This window comes from Cricetulus griseus, chromosome 3, assembly GCF_003668045.3.
Source record: "Cricetulus griseus strain 17A/GY chromosome 3, alternate assembly CriGri-PICRH-1.0, whole genome shotgun sequence".
NCBI lineage: Eukaryota > Metazoa > Chordata > Mammalia > Rodentia > Cricetidae > Cricetulus > Cricetulus griseus.
The window spans coordinates 270,626,746-270,652,903 of NC_048596.1; the positions used below are offsets into that span (position 1 = coordinate 270,626,746).

The window sequence follows — 26,158 nt, forward strand, 5'->3', positions numbered from 1 at the left end:
CTGCAGTGTTTCCTGCTCTGAGGGCCTTCTACCCGAGGTTGCCTTGCCCGCAGTATATATTTGCCAGCCTAGGCTCCTGGCCCACGCAGAGCCCATGAGCAGGGTTCTAACTTTAACTTCTCAGTCTACTTTTAAAAGTCCTCACGTTTGACCTCACCAGGTGCCATGGTTGTGTCCTCACTTTGTTAGCCGTAGAGGACTCCTGCTGGAGCCAGTGCTTTAGATGAAGTCTGCTAGTCTTCCACGGCCTCCACTGTGCCAAAGGTGCCCATGGTACTAGAGTCACAGGAATGAACACCACACTGAACACAAGTGCAGGTCAAGTGCCCACTCTTGGAGCTAAACAGAGACTTTTTTTTCTGTGGTTGGTTGGTTTTTCAAGACAGGGCTTCTCTGTGGAGCCCTGGCTGCTCTGTAGACCAGGCTAGCTTCGACAAGAAATCTTCCTGCCTTTGCCTCCCCAGTGCTGGAATTAAAGGCGTGTGCCATCACCACCCGGCTGAACAGGGAATCTTTATAAGTACACTCCCAAGCAGAACATCCACCACAACCTCAAGTGTATGGTTATTCTGGGGCACAGGCAGGTCCTGACAAATCCCGACTTCAGGGAAGACAAAGGAAGCAACAAGGCAAGGGACTGGGCAGGTTATCATGGCTGAAGCCACACTTCAAATATAACCCGTGAAAGTAATTCATAAAGAACTCCTTTGCAAAGGTATGATGGGGCTGCAAGGTATGTGGTTAGTGTGCAATGGCCAGATGAGTGAGTAGGTGCTAGGCAGTGTCTGGAGAACGAACGGGACAATACACATGACCACCAGAGTGCCTCTGCCTAGAATTGGCCTCAGGATCCCTTTTCACACTGGACTGAGGAGGACCAGCTACCCACACACCTGGAAGGTTACCTGACTCACTTATTCCAGAAAGAAGGGACATTGAGTAGGCTGAGCAAGCCAGTGTCTCCAGGGATCATGGAGGGGTGTGGCTTTGTTTTGACCAGAGTTGTAGGTTTTATGATTGACAAGAAGAGACATGACTACCAAGATTAAAGGCTGAGTTTCTCTTGGGCCACACCTCCCCAGGTCACACACACCCACAAGCTTCAAAGACTGTAATATAAAAACTTGGAAGCACCTACAAGACACGTTTACTCAGCACTGGCAAAACAGTTTAATACGGCACCAGAAGGTTTGCATAATTGACTTGTTTGGCTTTTCTACCTCAGAAGCGGAGCACTGACAGGGTAAACATGGGTGGGAACCACTGTGCTTTGGAAAACAGCCTTGTGTTCTGAGATTAGCAAAGAGCAACTTCCTCATCCTCACTCAGGGTTTAAGGCAAAATATTCTCACATGAAGTCTCAGCTCTCCTGTCCTAGGGTGGACCCTGGAACAAAAAAATCAGTGGCCTGTTTACTAGGTGGCCACATCAGCAGGTTTGACGTAGAGCCACAAAACGGGAGTGGAGATTAGCCGTGCTGCCCCTAGTGTGCAGTGACGTCCTGGGGATGATGCTGGGTGGCTGCCATCAGGTTAGCTGTCACACACTTCTCTATCAACCGCTTGGTTGCAGAGCCTCCTAAACTACCTGTTCCTGCCAGTCAGCTGACCCTTCTGTTACATAAGCAGCTAAAGTAAAAGGGCCCTGATCTCTCTCATGCCCACTACTGGGGTTCTGGCCTAGAAGTTCCCAGCCTCTAGGAGGGGCCACTCAGGCAATGGCCAGTAGCTGTGTGTGGAGCCAACCAAGACCAAAACAGCTTGGTGCCATAGGTGCTGGTGCCTTCATCAGCTATGTCTGCAGCTGGTGTCAACAAGGTCAGTTGGGATCTGTTGAGAACTGCCTCAGGTGGCTAGAAGGTATCCTTGCAGCTTTCCTAAAAAAAAAAAAAAAAAAAGCAAGGTTGAGTTTGTGACCTAAATAGGCCCCTTCTTGCTGTGGGGCAGAGCCCACCAACCCAGGGTTTAAGGATGGGAGTGCCCAGGTGGTTTCCCTAAGTACTCGGAGGCCTGTGTGCACCAGACAGGTGCCTTCAGGAAGGGGCTGTTGTAGCATGGCTGAGTTGAGCAGCATCCCCTAGGGTCATAGAGGACCTTATGGGAGACCTGCATAGGCTCTGGTGAGAAAGGACTGACAACACTGTTGACAACCTGGCAGTCATCTCACACATACTTAGGCCTCCCAGAGGACAGAGCTCTTCATTTGTGTGTGGTAGCTCATCCCAAGGTAAATCCTGCCAAAGTGCCTCACAGTGACTTGAGCCTACGTGAGGGCACCATGCCTGGGGTGCCTTCACTTCTGCAGGCTTGTAGGTAGTAACTCAAGTCCCACCGGGGCTGTGCCAGGGCACCCTCTTTCCAAGTCCCACAGCAGCAGCTAATCTGCTCTCATGAAAGCAGTGTGTTCCAGGAGCCCTGTCCAGGGGCTGGGGCAGCCCTGGGCCCTGGAGAGCTATGAGCCTGTGCATGACCCACAAACCTCTCTCAGTCTCCTCTGCCACCTGGATTCTGCTAGTCTCAGTGACAGCCCAGAATCCCCCGGGGCAACAGAGAAGCAGACCTGCTCTAAAGGCTGAGGAAGCCAGAGGGGCCCCCTGGCAAAGTCGGGGTCCCCTGTAAAGGCCCCCTGGTAACCCGGTACATACCCATGCCTTCCTCCAGCCCTGCATCAGTCGGTCATGCTCCCCAGCCACAGCACGCCATGCAGCGAGCTCCTGGCTCCACTTCTCCTGCTGGAAAGCCTCTGGAAGATAAGCAGTGTCAAGGTCACAGCCGACAACCTCTGGAGTGCTATAGGTGCACACTGTCCATCAGGACCATGCCATCGGCTGAGGGGTGGCTGAGTCCCAGTTCTGATCTGCCCTAGTGATCTGTCCCACTGGGAATCCCCTCACTGGCCTGAGTGGGCCACAGCAGAGCTCGAGGGAGCCAGTGGGTTTTGCATGTCACTAATGGTTTGTTTTTTGAGACAGTTTTGCTTTTTCGACCTAGTTGGCCTTGAATTCACTCTGTAGCCCAGGCTGGATCTAAACTGGAATCCTCCTGATTCAGCATTTCTAGTTCTGGGATTCCAAGTGTGCGCTGCCTCACCTCATAGTCCATGTCTCCATTCACCCCCTTTCTCCCAGCCACAGCTGGGACCTGTGTCTCCAGGGTTCCAGTGGACCTGGTCATTTCCTGAGTGACAGAGACAGCTCCCCCCCCCCCCAGATTGCAGATAAGCCTATAGACCCTTTCAGTAAGAGCAGATGCGAAGCTCAAAACTCAGCTTAGCTCTCACCAGAATTGGTAGAATCCTGGGAAGCCAACATGGCTTCAGGGATTGGAGGAGATTTCCCTTACCCCTCACTCTCCATGGTCCCCTAATTGTGCTTTGTTCTGAAAACAAAGCCAACAGCACATAAGAGTGAGGTCCATCATGTCCCTTGAACTGTTGCTTATGCCACCAATGTCAGAAATCATCTCAGGAACATGAGCCCATCCAGCGTGAAGAACAACTAATGCCCCAGTGGTCATTCAGAATGTCGTGGGAGTTCCTAACTTTGAAGCCCAGACCTGCTGGCCACAGGGGGAGAGGGAGCTAGTTCTTCCCTTTGATCCTTGGGGGCCCTGTAGGCTGATTCTCATAGCACAGGTGAGCGATGCACCTCCCTCCAACTAACAAAGAATCACTTCACCCTGCTGCAGCTTTGCTGGACCTGGAAACACTTTGGGTGGCATAGATTAATACTGAACTAGCATGATTATATCCTGTACTTGGTGTGTGTGTGTGTGTGTGTGTGTGTGTGTGTGTGTGTGTTTAGAATAGCTTAGGTGTGGCACTACCATCCTGTTCTTCATTAGCTGCTCACCTTGGGCAAATCATTGGCCTTTGTGGGCTTCTGTGTCAGCATCAGTTATTTCTTCATCCTTGTAAATTACTGCCTGGTGCCTCTCTGGTGACTAGCTGCTTGCTAGTGCTGCCCTACCTCCTGGTGAGAATTTGAAAGTCACGGGTCGCTTCTGCTGATTCTGGTTCATCCAGATAGCCAAGCATCGGGCCATTGCTTAGATGTGGACAGCGAATTATTGGGGTTTTCTCTAGAACCCCCTGAAGCACGCACATCAGAGGAACATTTTATGTTAACGCGTGTAAAACCATGAAGAGAGTAATAAAGGAAGCTGCAGGGGACCTGGAAAATGGAAAGCTGTGAGACACAGCTGCCATGCCAAGACAACCTCACAGCAAGGTCTGTGGCACAGTCAATGCTGTGTCATCTGGATGTGGGAGGGGCGGCACGCTAAGGTGCGGGCATATGGCTTAAAAGACTGCACAACCAGGGTACATAGCAAGCAGATTCAGTGGACATTGAATACTGAAGGAGGAAGCCCTGCCGCCTTTCCCCAGTTAAGTCTCTAGATCCCCAACCGAACTAAGCCTCGCTGTGCCCTGTTGTCTGTTCTAGGTCTGGGCTTCTGCTGGGTTGTGATGCTGAGTCCCATCTCTGCTGAGACAGAACTTATATTCTGTAAGAGCCAGGGGAAGGCAGGGATTGTAGCATGCTCAATGGAAGGAGAGCTGTGCCCCAACCTGTTTCCTCACCACCATGCACAGTGTCACCTACAGGGGACTTCTGAACTCTTCACCCAACAGTTCTGACATTGGCTTCCTGGCAAGCCCCAAGACATGCAGATGCCACTTGGTCAGATCACACGCTTTGAAAAACGCAACTTGGGAGAGAAGAAAATTGGGGAGAATGTGGCCTATCCATATTGTCTAAGGCAGAGAGGAATGCCAGTGTGAACCAGCAGAATGCAATAAGACCAAAACTTCATTTCTAAAAGACCCAATACCCCACTAAGGTCTAGAAGGCCAAGTTGAGAAAATGTATGAGGAAGTGGAAAAGATAAGAGATAACAGGAAAAAACAAGGTAGCTCCTTAGGGAAGTGGTCCAGCTCTCACCTCTGGGAAAAATGAACAGTAGATGGAAAATAGTGAACATAGTCAAGAAAATGCCCCAGAACTGGGCGGGGGGGTGGGGGGGACACACTTCCTATCTAATGGGCCCTAGAAAAGCGTGGAACAACCAGGCAATCTTGAATTGTTATGTTACTGCTTGAGGGAAAATGAAAAAGGTCTTAGATGACAGATACCTAGTGAGACTGTCTCAGAAAAGTGGGGAGAAGGCACTGGTGGAGTGCCCAGCGTCATCAGTGACCTCAGATGCCAGAGTGGTGTGTCTGGACTGTCTGGGTACCCAACTAAACTAGCACACAGGGGTCAAGCTTTCAAAATGTTTGCTTTCATGCCTGTTTTATGAGGTTTGCCACAAGACACCCCATAAAACCCAGTGGCTCAATAAAAGAACACAGGGAAATCAGACCCTTGACCCAACATGAAGACAGAACTCTGGCCTCTGACAAAAGATCCCAAACCAGGTGAGGTACAAAGCTGTAATCCCAGTACTCAGGAAGCTGAGGCAGGAGGATCACAGCAAAGTTTGCTGGGGCTGCAAAGTGAGGGATTGTCTCAAAAAGCCATTCCAAAGTGACACCTTGGCTCCTCTGAGAAGCAGATGATGGAAAGTTCTAGGTTAGGAACAAGCCACTGTGTTGAATGCTCAAATGAACGCCTGGTGTTGAGTTTATGGTAACTAAGTGTCTGCAACTGGAAATTAGCAGAGGTAGGACACATGAGAAATGGCACAGGAAAGAGGGGCTGTGTGTGTGTGTGTGTGTGTGTGTGTGTGTGTGTGTGTGTGTGTGTGTGAGAGAGAGAGAGAGAGAGAGAGAGAGAGAGAGAGAGAGAGAGAGAGAGAGAGATCCACCCCAGGCTCACTGGGTCTTGGAGCTTAGTGACTTGACTAGGCTGGTAGGCCAGTGAGCCCTGGGAATCTGCCTGCCTCTGCCTCCCCAGCAATGGAATTACAAATGCATACCATCACACCCAGACTTTTTACTATTATACTCTTCTGTTAGAGAGAGAGCACACACATGTTCACCTGTGTGTAGAAGTCAGAACAACTTGGAGACAGATCAAAGTAGGTCATCCAATAAGCACTTTTTACCCATTTAGCCGTTTTTTACTTGGGCCCTGGGGTCAAACCCGGGTCCTTAAGTTTACATGGCAAGTACTTTATCAATAGCCTTATCTTCCCAGGTTCTGCTGTCTTAGTGACATGAATTCAACTTCTGTTAGGGGAAAGTGGGAGACAGGAAGTATATGTGTGTGTGTGTTGTGTGATCGTGTGTGGCATGTGCAGTTGCGCCTGGTATGTACGCATGTATGTGCAGGCATACATGCATAGGGCGTATGCACACATGTGGGGCATGTTTATAGTGCTTGTGCATGTGTGTATCAGTTCACCATAAAGCAGTGAAAAGCTAAGTCTTCATCTTCCCCAGCAAATAGATTCATCCTCAAACTGAAGCTACACAGGAGTGTCGTTAGACAGGCTAAATGGTGACAGCCAGTCCCTAGAAGTGTTGCAGCCAGAGTGGCCTGAACTTACCATGTCTCATCACAGTCATTTGAACCTTTGAGGTCTGGTTCCCTGCTGAGGAGAGGACAGAGCAGCTGTACTCGGTGGTTTCTTGGATGGTATCCCGAAGCCAGCTGAGCGCATGGGCCGTGCCATCAGGCAGCATGTGGGTTTGCACGGGTACACACATCTCCAGGGCATGTCTGTTCTTCTCCCAGATGAAGCGGACGTCTGCTGGACCTGTGGACACGCGGCCTCTCTTCACATCTCCATGCAAGATTCAAGGGAGCTGCCCAAATGAATCCCAGGCCATCCTGGCCCCATAGGGACTGAGAGCGACTCGGGAGAGTTTCCGGCTCTGTACCAGTCGCTCCTGGAGGAGCGGAGCCACCAAGTTCCACACCTGCTTTTAGCTTCCTGTGGCTTCCTGTGGGCTTCCTGTTCTGACATCAAGCGCCTTGATTCAGAGCACATTTGCATGGCCTGTGAATGGAGGTGTGGTACCTGCTCTGCAGGTGTCTGAACCCGAATTCCACATGACCTTGAACTCCTGATAGACCTGGCTCCACCTTCCAGGTGCATCACCTCACCAAGCTTGGTTCTTTGCGTTTTTTATACTTGTTACTGAACGACTAGCCGAGCGTGGTGTGCACCTGCGATTGTAGCACTGGGGAGTCAACTAACTGCAGGAGGAGCCACAGAAGTCTGAGGCCAGCCTGGTTTACACAGTGAGTTTCTAGCCATCTAGGACCATGTGGCAAGCCCATCTGTGAGTGTGGTGGCACACATATTCAATCCCAGCACTCAGGAGGCAAAGACAGATTCTGTGAGTTCAAGGCCAGCCTGGTTACATAGTGAGAACTTGTCTCAAAAAGAAAAAAAAAAAAAATCAAGACTAAGGCTACCTATTTCCACCACACTAACTAACCCATTCTTGCCACATGGGATGGCTTCAACATATCTGACTGACAGGGTTCTGGAAAATGGGCAAGTCAGGGACATCCAGAATAGTGCTGAGGGGGAGAGGCTTTGTGACCCCAAACAGAAGACGCCCAAGCAGGCAGAAGCTAGACCAGCCTCATGAATTTCTTAAGGGTACCTGGGGGTTGTCATGACTGGGGAATCATGAGCAGGAGTTGAGCTCTGGCCCCAAGGCCAAAACAGTTGGGATGGTAACAGATCACCTGTTAGTGCTGACTTATGGGTGTATATATAGTCTGGGTCTCAGACTTCATCCTTGAGAAGAGCTTTGGGCCCTGCCAGGACAGGTTCCACTCCATCCACCATGAAGGAAAGGCAAGACAAGGCAGCTACAATCAGACATGGTTCACTCCCTGGTCCTGCTCTGGACTTGGCTGAAGATGGCCTGATGATTTAAACCAGCCTCGTGATGCTGCAGTTGTGTCTGCTACTGTTGCTGGGTTTATGTTGCTCCATGCTGAGCAGGGCAGGCAAGGACCCTTCAGCCAGGCCAGGCCACTTTCTTATCTACACACACACACACACACACACACACACACACACACACACACACACCATAGGAAGGTGTGCCTGGCCTGGGCTAAGCACTCCACCAGCAGGAACGAGGGCACTTCTTGCTGGGGATCCTGGTCCTTGACAATACCTACACTTCCTTCAGCCTCCCTGCTGTAGTTGTGCTGAGGCGCTAGGCAGGGAGTTTAGTACTTGGTCACAGGAAACAGGTGGGATACAATGTTTTTCTTTTTGAGACAGGATCTGTGTAGCCCAAGCTGGCCTTGAACTTTATGTAACCAGGGATGCCCTGGAGCTTGCGATCCTCTGCCTTCACCCCTCCCCCAAGTGCTGGGGTTATAGGCATGCACCCCTGAACACGGCTGATACGGAGTGTTGAGGCTCTAATCTCTGGCTTCATACATGACCCAGCCCCACAGACTGGACTTTTGAAGAGATTTTTAGTTTATTACTTTGGGCATGGATTCTCCTCCCTTTACCAACCTTGGCATCCAGTCACCTATATCTGGTTCCTTCATCAGTTACCCCTGTGTTGTGTGGGTCCTGGAAATCATATCCATGTCCTTTCCCAGAACAAGTGCTCCTAATCGCTGATCCATCTCTCCAGCCCCTTGAACTTTTAAAATACATTTTCCAAGAGCTTATAAATAAATGTTACTTTTATAATTTTAAAAGCCACTATCTAAAACAGAATTGACCTGGGTGACACACATCTGTAATCCCAGTACTCAGAAGGCAGAGACAGAGGACTAACCATAAGTTCCAGGCTACCCTGACTACATACTGAGGCTCTGTCTCAAACGGATGGATGGATGGATGGATGGATGGATGGATGGATGGATGATAGATAGATAGATAAATAGACAGATATAGATAATTAAAAAGCAAACAGACAAAAACCAGGAATGTACCACAGTCTCTAAGGGACATTCCAAAGGTGTTCCAGAAGCATTTGTGGCTATCCATCTGGCTGCAGACTAGTGGACAAGCCCTGTGGTCTTTAAAAATAAATTCTATGATTTGTCTTCCACTCAAGTGTTTTGAGTTGTAGCCACAGACAGGTATATTTACATACAGGTATATATAAATGTTTATATGCACATTCACACACATCTGCACACATGTAATGTCCATCAACTGGGAAGCACAGACAGAGTCATCCCTTAGTATCTGCAAGGCATTAGTTCCCGATCCCTGAGAACTTCAAAAAACATGCTTGCAGAAGACCTACACATATCTCCTCTTGAAGACTGTATCATTTCTAGATTTCCTGTAGTGCCTATCACTATGCAGACACTACTTACATAGGTGTGACACAGTTTGTTTAGGGAACAATAGCATGGCAGAACCTGTATGTGTCCAGGACAGGTGCAACTCTGTGGACCTGCATCCACAGCTGGTAGAATCTGGGTGTACACCTGCAGATCTTAGGACCAAGGGCCTCTTTCTACAGAGCTACTCAATGCCTTTCATGAAACCATGTTGTATTAGCCATTCCTGTGCAGGTGGGCATCAATCTAAAATCCAACTTGAAGAACTAATTCTTGTGGTGTTATGGCCAAGGGATGACCAAGAGACACTGTGTGTGTGTATGTGTGTGACCAAGAGACATTGTGTGTGTGTGTGTGTGTGTGTGTGTGTGTGTGTGTGTGTGTGTGTGTGTGTGTGTGTTTAGAGTCCTGCCTTCCCACATCCACCAGTTCTGCCCCAATGTGAGCACAGAGGACACAGGAGGATCTCATGACCAAACCGTCTGGCAGAGAATCCAGGTAGCCTGAGTTGGAGATAATCCCCAAACCCCATGAACAGGAACCTCCAACTGCAAAGCTCCTCAGTACTGGCCGCAAATCCCACACCACGAGGATTGACTTAAGCACCTATAAACTTAAATATGGCATAACTGTCAGACATGAAAGATGGTGAAGTGTTACTTACTCTGTTCGTTCTTTAACTATCCAATTCCTTCTGAATGCAGAAATTAGAGAGAGAGAAGGAGTGTTAAAACCAGCAGGCAGCACAACCCCATCAGTGCTGTGCCATCTGGCACTGGGTGATGGTCCCAAAACTGAACCTGTGTGTCACAGGTTGCCCAGACACATCCCATATACAGGGCTCACAGTTTTTGATTTTCAAGAAAGGTTTCTTGGTGTAGCTTTGGCTGACCTGGAAATAGCTCTAAGGACAGGCTGGCCTAGCACTCACAGAGATCCACCTGCCCCTACCTCCCAAGCGCTGGGATAAAAGGTGTGTGACACCATCTCGTGGCTCACACAGTTCTTTTACTCTTGTCCTGGCTAGGGGGGTTGCTGAAGATAAGAGCTGTTTCTGCCTTGGGCTACCTGCCCCAAATACGTTTTTGTGGGTCTAAAATCACCTAGGAGACAGGCCTCTAGGCATGCCTGTGAGGATTTCATCTAGATTGGAGTCCTACAAAGAATTAAAAAGAGAAAACCTGGGCGTGGTGGTGCACGCCTTTAAACCCAGCACTCAGGAGGCAGAGACAGGTAGATTTCTGTGTGTTGGAGGCCAGCATGATCTACAGTGAGTTCCAGGTCAGCCATGGCCACACAGTGATACCCTGGAGGGTAGGTGAAGGTGGAAGGGAGAGGGAGAGGGAGATACTGAGAGCACAAACTGAGCATTGGCTGGCATTTATCACTGCGTCCTGACTACAGATTTGGGGTGACCAGCTGCCTCAGGCTCCTGCCACCACGCCTTCCTCATGGACACATTCTGTGAACCATAATGAAACCACCTCCCCTGGTATTTGTCATAACACCAACTTGGACATACATACGTGGGCTCTTCTGGCATCAACTCGGTGGCTACTTGGCCTCCTGGCTGGGAGGGATTCTGATAGAGACCTCATTGACCCACCTGTCCCCATGGACTGTCAACTCCCCGAAAGCCTGTATGTACTCCAGCCACAAAGGCTCTTTCAAAGCTTCCCTCTGCTCCAGAGTCCCCCTGGGTCAGTATCCATCCCATTTCACCCAGGACAGATTAGCAGTGTGGGGCTTTAAGCGTAACTTCTCTCACACTACAGCCTCAGATTTCATGAGTTCCCCCAGCAGCCATATCCCATTAGGACAGACTGCTCTGAGCAGCGCATACTGCAAGTTCAGATGGCACCTTGTTTGGCTCTTGCTAGCCTGGAATTGAGATCAAGTACAAGCATGTTTGTTACCTGTGAGGGAGGCTTAAGCTCAAGTTGGAAGGAAGTGTGTCAGCCTCTCTCCCTGGTCCTGAGTCATTGTCCCCAGACACCTCATCATGTAGGTGGTCAGGACTACACCTGGTGATCTGGAGAGGTGACAATTTAGCCACCAACAATGGTTTCTTAGGACTATGGTCCTGAAACACACCCCTGTAATGAGTATGCTGGGTTCTGGACCCTAGGGGACCAAAGCCTACTGCTCAAAGCCATGAATGGTGCTCTCAGCTTCTATCATCTGCCTTTAGGATGAATTAGTGCACTGAAGCAGCAGGCAGCCTGGACCCTGAGCATCCCCCAGCAAGTATTACTAGGCACCCAGCCCTGAGTCTCAGGGTAAGGGTCATGTGATCTTTACCAAAACCACCCCTGAAGGACCAGAACCAGGAAGAGGTCCAATGGCTGAGGATGCTCTCAAAAGGTCATGGATACTGGATTGGAGGAGATCACTTTAAGACACTCTATCTCCTCCAGCTCCCAGAGGTCCATTAGTACTCTTCAGCACTGATGGACAGGGAAGGGACAGAGAGGAGCCCAAAGAGCCCCTGTAAGCCCAGAGTTTGCAGCTGCCCAGACCCCAGGAGACCCAGAGAAGAAGTTTTCACAGTCTCCGGGGCCCCAAACCCATACCAAAGCTCCAGCACAGCTAACGGGCCAGCTGAAGGGACCCCAGACATGCAGGTGCTCAGCCTGGGGCCTTGCTTGGTAAAAGCAATTTGCTTGTACCATTAGTAAAGGAGCTGAAGTTAGTGTCTTAGGTTATCAGGGTGGGCCCAGGCATGTGCTGTGTGTGTGGTAGGTATGCTGTTTGTGTCTGTAGTGGCTAGTGTAGGGACATGCACATGGTGTTGGCTGGTGCTTTATGGCGTGTGTGATTTGTGATATTAGTATTTTATGTTGCTGTGTGCTATGTGGTGTGTGTGTGTGTGTGTGTGTGTGTGTGTGTGTGTGTGTGTGTGGTATGTGTGCTGTGCGCTGTATATGGTATTTGTGTGATGTATGTGGTGTTTATGGACTGAGTGAGCATGTGCACGTCTGTGGAGTATGTTGTGTGGGGTGAGGTATGTGTACGGTATGTATGGTGTAGTATAGGTGGTGTGGCTTGAGTGGGATGCGTGTTATGTCACGTGTGATGTGCTGTGGTGTGGTTTATGTGGGATGCGTGTAATGTGGTGAAGCAGATGGGGTGTGGTATTGCGGTGCTGGGAATGTGTGTGGTGCATGTGGTGTGTATGGTGTGCATGGTGTGATATAGTGTGTGTCTATGTGTGTAGTGTGTGTCTATGTGTGTAGTGTGGTGTGTGGGTGAGGGTGTGTGGTGTGGTGTAGTGTGTGTCTATGTGTGTAGTGTGGTGTGTGCGTGGGGGGGTGTGGTGTGTGTAGTGTGTGTCTATGTGTGTAGTGTGGTGTGTGTGTAGTGGGGTGTGTGGTGTGGTGTAGTATGTGTCTGTGTGTAGTGACTGGTGTGTGTGGGATGTGTGGTGTGGTGTGTGTATGAAGTGTACGTGATGTGGTATATGGTGTGTGTGTGCCAACCTATGGCAGCTGGCTGGGTATGCACACAGACCTCAGTGCTGTGCTGGTCTCACATACATAGGCTTGAGGAAGGCTGTGCCAGGTCCTGCTGCCTCTCCTGGCACTAAAATGGAGGTCCTGCCAGCTCTAGACTGTGGGCAGCTTGACTTTCCATGCTTGGGGCAGCTCTGGTGCCTCCTGATGCTACCTCCCCTGGCCATCTCACTTCCTTCAGCAGGGCTTGTTTCAATGCCTCTCAGACCCTGGGTAACACTCATCCAACCCAGATGACATGGAGGCTCTAGGTGGGAGCAGGGGTGGGCAGACTAGTCCTGAGTGCAAGCCTATCTATCTGACCTCTGGTCAACCCTCTCTGGAGAGGAGAGGCTCCCCAAGATAGCTCGGGGTCACTAGCAGAGCCAGTGTGGGCACCAGGACATAAGCCAAGGACCTGAAATTCCCTGTGCACCCTCTCTTTAAGTTTCATATTCTAAAAATGGCTTGTCAGGCCTTTAATCAGCCAGCCCCAAGCCACTTACAGCAATCATATGCAAACAGCTGCTTTTAGGAAAGAGAAAAACCCAGATCATGGCTCCCAACCTGCCCCACCCTGCTCTGGGCTCTAGGATGAGGCTGTGGTTAGGTTGGGGAGTCAACTGCAGTCTCACCTGGGACAGCTGCCTTTGCCTCCTCAGCAGCCACCACAGACAGAACCCGAACATACACAGTTCTTGTAGAAAAGTTGCAGGGAGTTCAGTTCAAAGCCACACGAGCCTCTGCTTCAGATAGGGCTCTCTGCAGACCTAGACCTAACCTGGCCACTTGCTCAGAGACACTGGAGGCCTCTGCGTGTTCACAGCACCAAAGCCCACCTGACCGTAACCAGCCAAAGCTTGCGATGCCTTCCAGAGCTGCCTTGCCTCAGTGGAGGACAGGACAGAAAACAAAGGCCCTAGATGTGGTCAGTTTGTGGAAAGAATAATGACAGGAGAAAAGAGGGCCGGGGGGGGGGGGGGTTGGTTCCACATATGCTCAAGACAGACAGACAGACAGACAGACAGACAGACAGACACACACACACACACAGAGGCACGCACGCATGCACACACATACGCACACACATATACTCGCACACACGTGCACACACGCGCACACACACACATTCATTGTGTGCATGTGTACGAGTGCACGTGTGTATAAGCTTAGCTTATCAGGAATCATCTTCACTTCTCCACCTTATTCCTAGACAGGGTCTCTCAATCAAACCCAGAGCAAGGCTACCTGGCTAGTCTTGCCAGCCAGCATGCTCTGGGGATCCTGTCTCCACTGAGGTTGGAATTACAGGTGGGTCACCGTGCCTAGCCAGCATTTATATGGGTTCTGGAGTCATCCCCAGTCCTTATGCTTTCACAGCAAACACTCTAACCACCCAGCCATCTCCCCAGCCCATGCCCAATTCATCCCGAGGGGCTGGGAAAGGAGCACACTCCTCCCTTCTCAGTTCCCACTCCCACTCAGCACGCTTCTGGTCCCCACGGTCCCCAGCTGTGGTTCCTCGATCCTTGGTCTCTAGTGTTCCTTCAAGTCTGCCCATGAGAAGGCTGATCAAAGTGAGCTATGTCCTCTTATGGTAGCTCTCAGAAGCGGTGAGGGCAGTGGTAATGCTGGCAGGGGTAGATCCAGCCTCAGAGCTCAGAGGCCTGGCAACGTGGGTTAACACACTTTCATTGCCCTGCTGCCCGGGCTGGTGGCTTCCTACAGCTCTGTCTTTGGAGAAGCCCACCTTCCTGTCTCACACCTAGCCTTCCTAGGTTGTTCCTACTCTAGTAAACAACTCCCTGCTTCAGAGTCCCTGTGTTGAAATGCCTGTGGAAAGGCCCCAGTCATTCACTCTCTCCCATGTCACTGAAACCCTTGCTAATAGTAACAGGTACCTGAGAAACATCTCCAAATGTGATGCTTTTTAGCCACAGTTCCTGCCTGTTTCCTAGGAACAAGGCCCCGGGTCCTTTGCCACTTTGGATGGACCCAAGCCTGGGCTTCTCCAGCTCCCTTGAGAGTGCCCATGAAGAGCTGCTGCCCGAGACACAAGCCTGCTGGAGACATGGGATTTTCTATTGGCTCCCTGAGGCTAGAATACCCAGCTGAAGGGTTACAGAAACAGCTCAGCAGTTAAGAGTACTTGCTGCTCTTGCAGAGGCCCCAAATTCAGCCCGCAGCATTCACATGTGACTCCGGCTCCAGGGCACCTCTTCTGGCCCCCTTCATGCACACACTCATACACACACATAAATAAATGGTGAACCTTGAAATACCTTACTGAAGAACAAACAGGTTGTCTACATGAAGGCTTGGTCCACAGCACCACGCACAAGAGCAGGAACACTGGAAGCAATGGCATACACTAGGTGACCCAGTGACTTGGGAGGCTGAAGCAGGGGCATTATTGGAGCTCAGGAGTTCAGGGGCAGCCTGGGCAGCCATAGAATAAGACCCCAACTCAAATAGGAGAAGCAAACAATCAGCCGCACATCTCCACTCAGGTCCATAGCAACATCTGTCCTCAATGTCAGCTACAGCCTCTATGGGGCCACCAGCTGTCCATGGCCTGTTGCAGTCACAGCAGAGGACACAGGCCCCAGGATCCTAGAGCTAACAGCACGAGTGGTACTTTCAAGTTCTCCATAGCTTTGATAATTGAAAAGCAATTTGAAGATAAACCAGATTGGCTTTTTCTTGCAATCAGCACCATTCCTAGCCTCTGAACAAAGGCCACAGCCCACAGACAGAGAGAGGGAGGGGCTCTGCATGCGCCTGAGCTAAAGCATGGTGTTGGTAACCAACATCTTTCCAGAGTGCATGTCCCTGTGCCGTATTCTACAGCATAGGGAGAAACTCTGGCCTTCTGGTTTTTATGCCTGATTTATGTACTTATTTAATTATGCTACTACTAGGGCCTTGTACATGCTAGTCACACATTCTACCATTCTAACCCTGTTCCTATTTTAAAATTCTGAGACAGGGGCTGGAGCAATGGCTCAGCGGTTAAGAGCATTGACTGTTCTTCCAGAGGTCCTGAGTTCAATTCCCAGCAACCACGTGGTGGCTCACAACGACCTTAAATGAGATCTGGTGCCCTCTGCTGGCATGCAGGCAGAAGACTATACTAAATAAATAAATAAATAAATAAATAAATAAATAAATAAATAAATATCTTTATTTAAAAAAAAATTCTGAGACGGGGGTCTCACTAAGTTGCCCAGGCTGGCCTTCAATTCCCTCCATAGTCCAGGTTAGCAAACCGTGGCCTGCAGCTGGCCCTTGGTTGTCCCATAAGTCCAATTTTCTGATACACAACAATGCCCAAGCCACGCCTAGAGCCGCTTCTTCAGCGTAGCAGCCTACAGGTCCAAAAGATCTAACACCTGTATCTATATGGCAAAAAGCTGGATGACCCCTGCTGCAGCCTAGCAGCTTCACACCACAGACAGCTCATCTCAGGATCAACAGGGCTGAAAGCAAAGATGGTTGAGCCTCAGGGAAGACAAGAAAAGCAGTGAACAGTAAGGGCAGAGTAAGGGGACAGCCATGGACACTGAGGCCCTCGACTCACCTGTGGCCTGGCAGAAGAGGTAGAAGGCTCCCAGCGCGTGCACCCGCTGTGCCTGGTCACTCAGGAAGGGTGGCAGCAAAGTAACCCGCTTACGGTTGTGGGGCCCTGAGGCCAAGGCTGGCCAAGGGCTTCTGGGAGAAGACGAGTCAGGGCCCAGACAGGATAGAGAGGAGGAGCCAGGAGGAGGGAAGGACTTAGGAGATGAGGCTGTGAGACAGAGGACAGAAAAGAAGGCACTGAGGAAGAAGTCATCAGAACAAGTCCCATGCTGGAGAAGGCAAAGCAAGAAACAGACACATGGGGATGAGAAAAGAAAAGAACCCAGAGCCGTCCCCCACCCAGGGCCATCACACAGGGACAGGAGGCCCACACAGCCTCCACTAAGGAAAGGCCGGCCCAGTCAACGATAAAGCTTCTCTGGTTTATTTGGGTACTTTTCAAATATATACAGTTCCAAGTAGAAAAATAAAAACAAAGTAAATCTTATAAACACAAATGTTTACACCGAATGGTGAGATCATGTCATGCTGAAGATGGGTGTCTACACGGCACGGGGAATCCAGAGTTCATCACTCTCTACATGGAATGAGCGCTCCACACACAGTAAGTGAGAAACAAATGTTAGACTCGTACCACCCATTAACATCCTGAAAGACACTGGCAGGAGTCAGGCTGTAGCAGCGGCCGCCTACACAGGACGTTGTGGTCACTGTCCGGGGCCGGGAGCCCACTACCCAACCCATTTCTGTTTTTCGTGGACAGTCAAGGTGGAAGTTCAAGGGCAGTGATGTCAGATGCAACCGAGGAGTGATGAGAACAAAGGCGCCATCCGTTAGGGCAGCAGGTTCCAAGGAGCAGCAGCGCCATTAGGGTGTAAACCTTCCTCCCCTCACAGGGCCAGCTCAACTGCCACCCAGAGCCACTGGGCCACCTGCCCTCACTCAACACCCGCCTTGTAGATGTATGGTGGGAAAAAGAAAGAAAAGTATAGCAAGAAAACCGTGGAAAAACAATGCTTCCTTCAAAATGAGTGAGATTAAAAGACAAAAGAAAAAAAAAACAAGAAAAACAACAACAACAACAAAAAAAAAACAAAATAAAAAGGGTGAGTGAGTTCACGAGACAGTTTTAGGCCTACGTTCCTAACAGCAGGAAAAAAATGCAGTTAGCAAAAATAAGTCTATCCCTGAGAATCTGAAGCGACATAAGCCATATTTTATCTCAATATATAACAAAAATCTAGAAAATGCACATCTTCTCATGAATATTAAAACATCTCCTTCGGTAGTTTAAAAAAAAATGACCTAAGACATCAACATAATCAGCGCAAAAATCCTAAAAAATAATTATATGAAAGAGCCCGTGCCGATCTGGACAGCGGGTGATACATTACCAATCTGCTAAACTAAAAGGTCCTTTCCAATCTGGAATTAAATTATCTTTCAGTGGCTGCTACGAGAATGGTGGCTGTCACTCCCCCAGGACACAAAGGGCTCAGGTACATCTTAAATAAGCGCTCCAGCAACTGTAGGACTTGAGACTGGAATAGATATTTGTTTCCCAAAGGACAAAGAGGACAAGTCACAGACTCAACCCAAGAGAAAGACAAAGGACCGAGGCTGGCACACGATGACAAGGCTACTGAATGGGCTCAACACAACACTCTCCACGAAGACTGTGGGACACGGGCTGGGACACACTGGCTTCAGTCCCCGTCAGCATCCGAATCTGCAAACTTCAGTTCACACTTGACATCAAACGGTTTGTCCCTCGCAGAGAGTTCATCAATCCGCTGGGAGTCCTCTCGATCTGTGGGCACTTTGCTGGTGATGGTGTCTTGCTCGGTTTCATAGCCAGTGTCCAGGGCTGGCTTGGGCTGGTCACCATTCTGCTGTGAGAAGCTCCCAGGTTCCACCAGCGTCTCCTTCACACTCTGCTCCAGGTCAGAGAAATCTGACTTGGGCTTCTTCTTCCCAAGCAGCAGGGCTGAGCGGAATTTTAAGCATTGTCCAGGCAAGAAGCCCTTGTAGCAGTTGTAGGAAAAGAGGCAGAGGAAGAGGACAAAGATGAAGAGTAGGAGAGACATGAGCAGGCGGTTGTCACTGGACTTGAGATACACCGTCTTCTCTGAGTGGAGCTGGGGGACCGTGTTGATGACCATCTTTGGCTCACAGGATGTGCCGGTGGAGGAGGACTTGGGAGGTAGGGTGGCAGCTCTGGGGGAGGTTGCCCACAGAGCAGGGGTAGGGGGAGAGGACCCCTGGGTAGATGCCACCGGCATTTTGGAAGTGATCCTACTACCTTCTGTCTGAACAGCCTGGGAGGGAGGTGATGTGGGGGTCCGAGAAACCACCTTCACTTCCAGGACGTGCTTGGCCAGCAGCCGGGAGACCGTCTTATTCCTCACCCTTTCTTCCGACAGGCACTGGTACACACCGCTGTCTCCCTCTGACAGGTTGAAGATGAGCAGGTGCTTCCTGCCCACAAAGCCATACTTGGGACTCACAGCCTTCAACTCGCCATTCTGGAACTTCCACACCACCCGGGCCAGGTTGGACTTTTGGAAGCATTTGAGTTCTGCTATGCCACCGTGCTTGAAGGAATGTTCATGGGAACTTTCTTTACTCTTATCTGGAACATCAAAATAAATGTGCTCAGCATCAACAACTCCTTTGTCTGATTAGTCAATCGCTCTCAAAAACAGGCCAATACCCACAGGACGACGCGAGCAGTGGCCCGCTGGAGCCAGATGGAATCTTCAGGACCAAGATAAAGACATCGGTGACCCGACAGCAGCCCCCAGAAATGAAGAATTCGGTGACAGCTCTGAGAAATCCCGTTCTCACCCTGTCCCTGGAGAAAGCTCAGCAGGCTGGAGGGCTGTGCACTGGTCAGCTCCTCCACCTGCAGTGGCACCAAGGGTCAGCTGCCAGATGGTCTGCAAACGGCTGAGGCAGACCAGCTAGCAACCAGGGACCCTCTTTTTACATGTCTTTTACTGTGACATGGCTGGTAAGACAGGCAGGCACAGGGCTGGGGCCCATTTGTCCTCATGTGCTGGGAAGACAGAGTAGAATCCCCACGAGATTCTATGTCTGTCTCTGGTCACAGCTATTCCCTGATGGCCAGCCATCGGCAGTGGGACCCTCAAGAGGACAGGAACTAATTAAAGCTGTGTCTTTTGTCTGAAATACCAGAGATGGAAAAAGTTTGGGGATTGGGATATTTGCATATATAAAACAAGATGGCTATCTTTGGAAGAGGACCAAAATCTAAACATAAGATTTCATACATATAGCCTGAAAGGAATTTCATACAATTTTCTGTGTGCAAATGTGTGTTTATACATAGAGGCCAGAAATCTACTGAGTGTCATTTATCCCTCAGGTAACAGTTACCTTCCTTTTTGGAGATGGGGTCTCTCAATTGTCTGGCAATTGCTGAGTCAGCTAGGCTGTCTGGGGCTACAAGTTCCAGGTGTCCACCTGTCTTACCCTCCTTAGGGCTGGGATCACAAACATGAACCACCATGCCAGCTGTATTACATGGATTCTGGGGATCAAACTCAAGTCCTACAAACTGAGCCATCTCCCTAGCCTTAAAATACTTTAAATGATATTTTACATAAGAAACTACCCTTTCTAGTGTAAGACTGTCTCCTTGAACCATGACACTGTACCACAATGTTCCTGAATCACTGTTTTTAGATTTGGGCTAAGCGGACAGAGGAGCTTGGGATGGGGCATGTTTCCCAGTGACCCGATGTACCCAGTGTGGCTCGGAGAACTGTTTCTGGATAGGTCACAGGTCTGCTGCATACCACTCGACCTCTGTTCAGACAGGAAGGAAGAAAACAAAACACACACTAACACTGTGGAATGGAAACACCAGGAACTTCGGCATCCTGATCAGGAAGCAAAGGAGACCAACTCACCCAGGCACGAGGACGTGTCACCACTCATCTCCTGAATCCAGCCCCTGTGAGAAAACAGGCACACATGACTCTCCAGCTTGTGCACAGGGCACACACACACAATCTCACCCGTATCATACCTGCTGGAGCCCACTGCCTGGTGCAAGGTGACACAGGCCTTGGCGGCCGGGCTCCAGGCGCAGTAGGGGTCCCGTGCCAGCACACAGTCCTCACAGCTACTGTGCTGTCTGCAGAAGGCCAAGGGAGCCTGGACCACACCTGAGTTGGAGCCAGCATAGACAAACCTCTTCCCCTGTGAACAGGAGACAAACAGCTGGTGTAAGGAGGACTACGGCACTGGTGGGGCTGCTAGCTTCTCTATCAACTCTGGGGAAGGCCTGGTGCATTCAAGCACCACATGGAGGGAAGGGCTCCCTGGCTCAGAATAGGCCACAAGGCCTGACCACCAAGACCTAAGCAACAGTGTCCTGATCAGTTTTAATGTCAACTTGACACACCTGGGAGGAGGGACTTGGAGTTGAGAAATTGCTTATATCAGATTGGCCTGTGGACATGTCTGTGGGCCATTTTCTTATTTGCTAATTAATGGAGGCAGGTTCAGCCCTCTGTGGGTGATGCCATCCTCGAGCAGGTAGCCCTGGGCGTTATAAGATAGTAGCGAAGCAGACACCAGAGGGCAAGCCAGTAAGCAGTTTCCAACATGGTTTCTGCCTCAGTTCCTGCCTCCAGTCCCTCTGTCCGAGCTTCCCTCAATGATGGGAGTGTAAGCTGAAACAAACCTTTTCTCTCCAAGTTGATTTTGGTCAAAGTCGATTATCACAGCAACAGAAAAGCAAACTAAGGCAGAAATCTTGTACAAAAATACAGGCAGGTATTCTGTGTCCTAGGAGAACTCAAACACCACCTGAGGAGCTACAGGGCCTGGGAACTGACATGCCACCCTCCCATATCTGAGGCTGGACTTGGGGCCGAGTGCATTACATTTCTGTATCAGCCTCTCTCCTGAGAAAAGGCAATTCTATCCCTATTTCCCCTGACTAAAACACTCCTAGAGGGTAGAGGAAGGCTCACAAGCCTCAGAAACTAAAGGAAACTTAAGCTCAAAAAGTTATTAGATTCACAAGGTCCCCTTCCCCAAGGTTATATAAGCACTAAACAACCGCTGGTTAGAAGAGACTCTCTGCCCTGTTGAGCTGCCTGCTAGCTGTGCGGGAAGCTCCATGGATGCAGCTTCTGTGAATGCCACTTATGCTAGAGTAGCCTGTTTGTTGAAGCTGCTGCCTCTGAGTCACCCACACTCTTGTAAATAATCCCTCATTCATACCTTGTAGGTAACTGCCCCAAACTCTAGCTCACTGAGCTAGACTAGTCTGTCCATGGTGCCTTCACCTGGGGTGAAGAGACTTTTATTTGTGTCTTGAGAAAATTCACAAGAGTCTTCTTCAGCGCCTCCCACTCCCAACTTGACACCCCACTGCTCTCCTGGACTCACTGTAGGTGACACAGCACTATAGCTGGAAGCCATAGGACACAGTCTTCAAATGCCAGTCCTTGTGCAAGAAAGTAGGCACCAGTGATAAAGACATATCCTTATCATTCATTTCTGAATCCAGCATGCCAGTGTGACCACACCTATCAACACCTTGCAAAGAGCAAACAGAAAGCCAGCAAATTTCACCCAGCAGGAGACACTGTCATGTGCTTTCTGCTTGCCTGTATTTGTGATGGAAGAGCCACAAAATCAGCCTCAGTGCTCCAGTTAGCCACACAGAGCTCAGTACCTGCCAGGCTGACTTTCAGGATGGGGACATGTCATATCACTGGCTGCAGGCCAGGTCCAGGAGCCCACCTGGTGCTGGTCGAAGTTCAGCACACAAGTAAGTGATTGATTTTCCCTCGGTATCTGCGGTGGCTAGCTCCCTAAAGCGGATTGAATCACAAATACGGAGCATACAGATGTGCACCCCCCATAGGGAAAGGGTACACAAGGCCACAGAGTTCAGCTGTGTCACAGTCAGGCCTCAGAGACAAGAGAACAGGCAAGAAGTTAGCACTGGCACCTCAAGCCAAAAGGGTGGCCCAGGACCCATCTCTTAGTGGGTCACACCAGAGTCCTGGCAAGGAGAGGAGAGCACCTTTGGCCAGCAGACATGAAGCAGGGCAGGTGATATCTGTTAGCAGGGAGATGCTGTCCTGCTCCTGGTTTTCCCTGGGTCCTGTGCTGCTCAAACCCCGTCCTCAGCACTTAGGAGGCTCACATGCCCTCACAACAGTCACATTAACGAAAAGCTTACAAACACACACAGGGCACCTTATGAGGAGCATACAATGAAGCCCAGGGTCACTTAGCAACACATAGCACAGCAGAGATCTGGGGACAGCTCACGTTCTGCCCCTCACTGCCCTAACCTAGCTGTAAAACGTGGTGGCCCCGTTTCCCGAGGCCAGCGGAAAAAGAACAGCAAGTTCCAGCCAGTGGACTGCATCTAGTAACCAGACCATTTCTATCCAGTCCACCAACAAAGGACTTCACACCTCTTTTTATTTTTGTAGTGCGGTCTCACTTGGCTCAGGCCAGTCTTGACTTTGCTATATTGCTAAGGCTAGCCTTGAACTCCTGATTCTCCTGCCTCCACCTCCCAAGACCTGGGACAGGTGTGAAGTACCACACCCTTCTCAGGGGCTCTAAAAAAAAAATATTTATTTTTGAGACAGGATCTCTCTGTCTTGGAACATACTATGTAGACCTGGCTGGCCTTGAACTCACAGAGATTCACCTGCCTCTGCCTCCAGAGTGCTAGAATTAAAGGCATGTACTACTTTACCCAGTAGAGCTTTACATTTTTAACTGCTTGAAAATACATTTCAAAATTAGTGCTCTGTGATCTATGAAAACTTCAGGCAATGCATAGCTTGGCTTTTCAAAGGCTGCTTTGGTCACCTATGTGTTTTGTTTTTTTTTTAAATAATTTATTTCTATTTCATGTGCATTGGTCTTTTTGGCTGCATATATGTCTGTGTGAAGGTGTCAGATCCCCTGGAACTAGAGTTACAGTTATGAGCTGCCATATGGGTGCTGGGAATTGAACCCGGGTCTCCTAGAAACACAGTCAGTGCTCTTAATCACTGAGCCATCTCTCCAGCCCCACCTATGTGTTTCTATGGCTCATGGGGGCCACAGTACAAAACTGAGCACCTTGGGCTAAGGCTCTAGCCTGCAAAGCCTTCCAGAAGAAGAGCTCTATAGAGTGACCTGTTATTTCTTATTACAAATTAGCAACAGTATCATGTCCCAACAGCACAGTCTATACTCTGTCAGGCTCGAGGCATATTTCCCCAGGTTAGGGACAACCCAAAAGTACCAGCCACCTGCTCTAGTGGGCTTAATATATTCAACCTCCTTGGCTCTGCCATGCTCCCTTCCCAAGCTGTAGATCCTATGGAAGGATACTGTGAGAGTCCAAAGGCCAGCACGTGGGGCCAGAGGCACCAAACCCTGAGAAGCCATCCTCGCCAGTCCTAATCACGGAGAAGCTACTAAGTGAGACAACCACCAGAGTGGGCCTGCCTGCAGACCACGTTACCTTCTTTGATGACAGCAGCAGAGTTTGGACCGGCTCAGAGTCCTGGAAGAGTTGGGTCTCCTCGACAACATGCACCTCTTTCCCAAGGATGACAGCTTTGTGCAGAGCTCCCCGGTCTACAAGGTCAAAACCCAGGTCAGCAAGGAGGGAAATGCCAAGGATGTCACCCTGGTTAGTGTTAAGTGTCAACTTATTGCAACCTAGAATTCCCTGGAAAGAGCCTTGGCAGAGGAACTGCCTAGATCAGTTTAGCCTGTAGCAGTGTCTGTGGAGGGCTGTCTTGACTATTGACTGTTGTGGGGAGACCTAACCCGCTGTGGATGGCACCACCCCCATGACAGGTGGTCCTGGCCTATGTAAGTGAAGAAAGCTAGCTAGCTAAGCACAGGCAACCCAGCAAGCAGGAAGTATGGGTGCATTCCTTTCTCTGTGCTCTTGACTATAAATGTGATGTGGACTAGGTCTCAAGTTCCTGACTGACTTCCCTGAAACGACGGACTATAACCTACAATATAAGCCAAATAAACCCTCTTCCTTTAAGTTGCTTTTGGTCAGGGTGAAACTATGAGAGACTCCAACCTTGATGGCAACCACTCAGACTTTTGCATACTCAAGTCATTCCCTCAGTGAGGGTGCCTTTGTTTAGACGTGGAGAGCAGCATTTGGCAAAATAAATAATTAGGAGCTCAAATTATAAGAACTCCAGTTTTTCTATAAAGCACCACCCAGACCCCAAGGTGGATTCCAACGACCTTCATCAATAAGGTCACATCCTGACATCTCAGTCAGGCTCACTGGAAGGCAGCTGTTGCACTCCACTGGCCCTTCAGGTGAGGTTAGGAGCTCAGGCGGCCAAGCGAAAGCAAAATGTTCACCTGGGAAGTGGCGCCTGGGGCGCGGCCAGCTGCCATGCTCCACCTCTCCACCGCCACCCAGAAGACTTGTCCCTGGTTGTGCCTCCTGAGGCAGATCAGGGAGGGACCGAGCCTGGCTCTTCTTAGAAGGGGGCAGGGTCTTCTGCTATCAGTTAGGAAATACCAGGCCAGTCACACTGGTCCCACGGCAGCAGGGATTATTTTATTCCGCTGCAGCCAAGGTACAGGCCAGGACTTGCCTGCAAGTGCCCCAGGTGCCTGCTGATGATAGCCAAAGTCTCAGAATCCCAGGTGCAGTGATGTCTTAGAAATCCCGTCATGCTGTCAAAAACCTCTCGGGCACCTGAAGATACCAGATCTGCCCACAAATGACTAAGTGAATTTCCCAATCTTCCCAAGGAACCCACCTGTGCTGATAAACATGACATCGTAGAAGGTCCCATCCAGGGCCTGGGTCCTGTCTACCACTATCTGGGTGTAGTTGACATCTTTTTTTATTAGCTTGGGCCTGTTGTCTATCGGGGTCACAGAGTCGTCCATCAAAGGGTGGTCTTTGACAAACTGCAGCGTTTTGTCTGGAAGGTTCAGAGAGCTGGTATAGTTGGCTGCCCGAGCCTCAGTGTCGATGCACTGTGGAGCAAAAGCACTGTGGTAAGATGCCCCCTGGGCTTCAACGGAGCACAGAAGAGCCCTGGAGGGCCACAATGACACTTCTCCAAAGAGGTGACCTCCCCTGTGACAGAAGCTGTGGTTTAAATGATATATTGTCTTAGGATCAGTGGAGGAATTAGTTATCAATGATAACAGCAAACTTCTCATAGCTTTCCTATGAGAAGAAAGCATGTTAAATATTGTTTAACAGACACATGTGAGCATGTGCATGCACACACACACACACACAGAGATAGAGGGGGGGATTTAAATTCTAAGCAGCGCAAAAGAAATAAAGGCTGGAAAGATTTTTTTTTTGGGGGGGTCCCAGCTCCCTAGCCACATTTCACTGAACACAGTATGCATACCAGAATAACTGGGGAGCCAGGCCAGACACCCACAGAGAAGCTGTTTCTGGGGAGAGCCTCAAGAGCCAGACAGGGCACCATCCAAAAGCCACCCCACACACCCACTCACCACCTGGCAACAATGTGCAGGCAACCCTAGAATTTCCTTTACTTTAAATTTACTATATTCCAGAGGACAGAGTGAGACTCCCCTTGTCTAATGGACAGACTGCCTCAGGACACAGCTTAGGCCCTGCTGACAAACGAGGTTTCTTTGTAGGAAACAGAAAATGGAGTGAGGAGCCTGCCATTGTGCAATGTCAATTTCTCAAAAGAGCCCAGGCCAGTGGTACATGCTCTCATTTGGGCAGCATGTGGTGAGACTCAACATATGGAAGAGATCAGAAAAGGAACAAGCATATCCTGCAGCCACTCAGCCCAGTGTGGAGACTACGGTTGCCATGTAACCT

General features: G+C 49.9%; 2 protein-coding genes across 2 annotated transcripts in view; both read right to left on the reverse strand.

Annotated features, from left to right (window-relative positions):
• Positions 1-1,852: 1,852 nt before the first annotated feature.
• On the reverse strand, positions 1,853-17,040 carry LOC118238512. The gene is made up of 5 exons (XM_035441732.1): positions 16,931-17,040; positions 16,298-16,533; positions 6,492-6,701; positions 2,645-2,742; positions 1,853-1,876 (listed from the first exon to the last, which is right to left on the reverse strand). Exons 1-5 carry the CDS (start codon positions 17,038-17,040, stop codon positions 1,853-1,855), a joined length of 678 nt encoding a protein of 225 aa, XP_035297623.1.
• Positions 16,715-26,158, reverse strand: part of Sema4d (semaphorin 4D) — a 31,334-nt gene continuing 21,890 nt past the window's right edge. Inside the window, exons 11-15 of the mRNA XM_035442972.1 lie at positions 25,098-25,320; positions 23,816-23,931; positions 20,351-20,523; positions 20,232-20,275; positions 16,715-18,928 (exon numbers count right to left, since the gene is read on the reverse strand). Of these exons, the coding sequence (XP_035298863.1) occupies positions 18,003-18,928; positions 20,232-20,275; positions 20,351-20,523; positions 23,816-23,931; positions 25,098-25,320 (1,482 nt within the window). The 3' untranslated portion in view covers positions 16,715-18,002. The remainder of the gene's footprint in view (positions 18,929-20,231; positions 20,276-20,350; positions 20,524-23,815; positions 23,932-25,097; positions 25,321-26,158) is intronic.

Excerpts from the sequence above, each read along its gene's own strand:
- LOC118238512 (XM_035441732.1), bottom strand. The coding sequence starts at position 17,040 with ATGGGTTGGGTAGTGGGCTCCCGGCCCCGGACAGTGACCACAACGTCC. Across the intron at positions 2,743-6,491 it reads AATGACTGTGATGAGACATG|AGGCTTTCCAGCAGGAGAAG; the intron begins GTAAGTTCAGGC and ends CTTATCTTCCAG. Across the intron at positions 1,877-2,644 it reads AGGGCTGGAGGAAGGCATGG|GAAAGCTGCAAGGATACCTT; the intron begins GTATGTACCGGG and ends TTTTTTTTTTAG.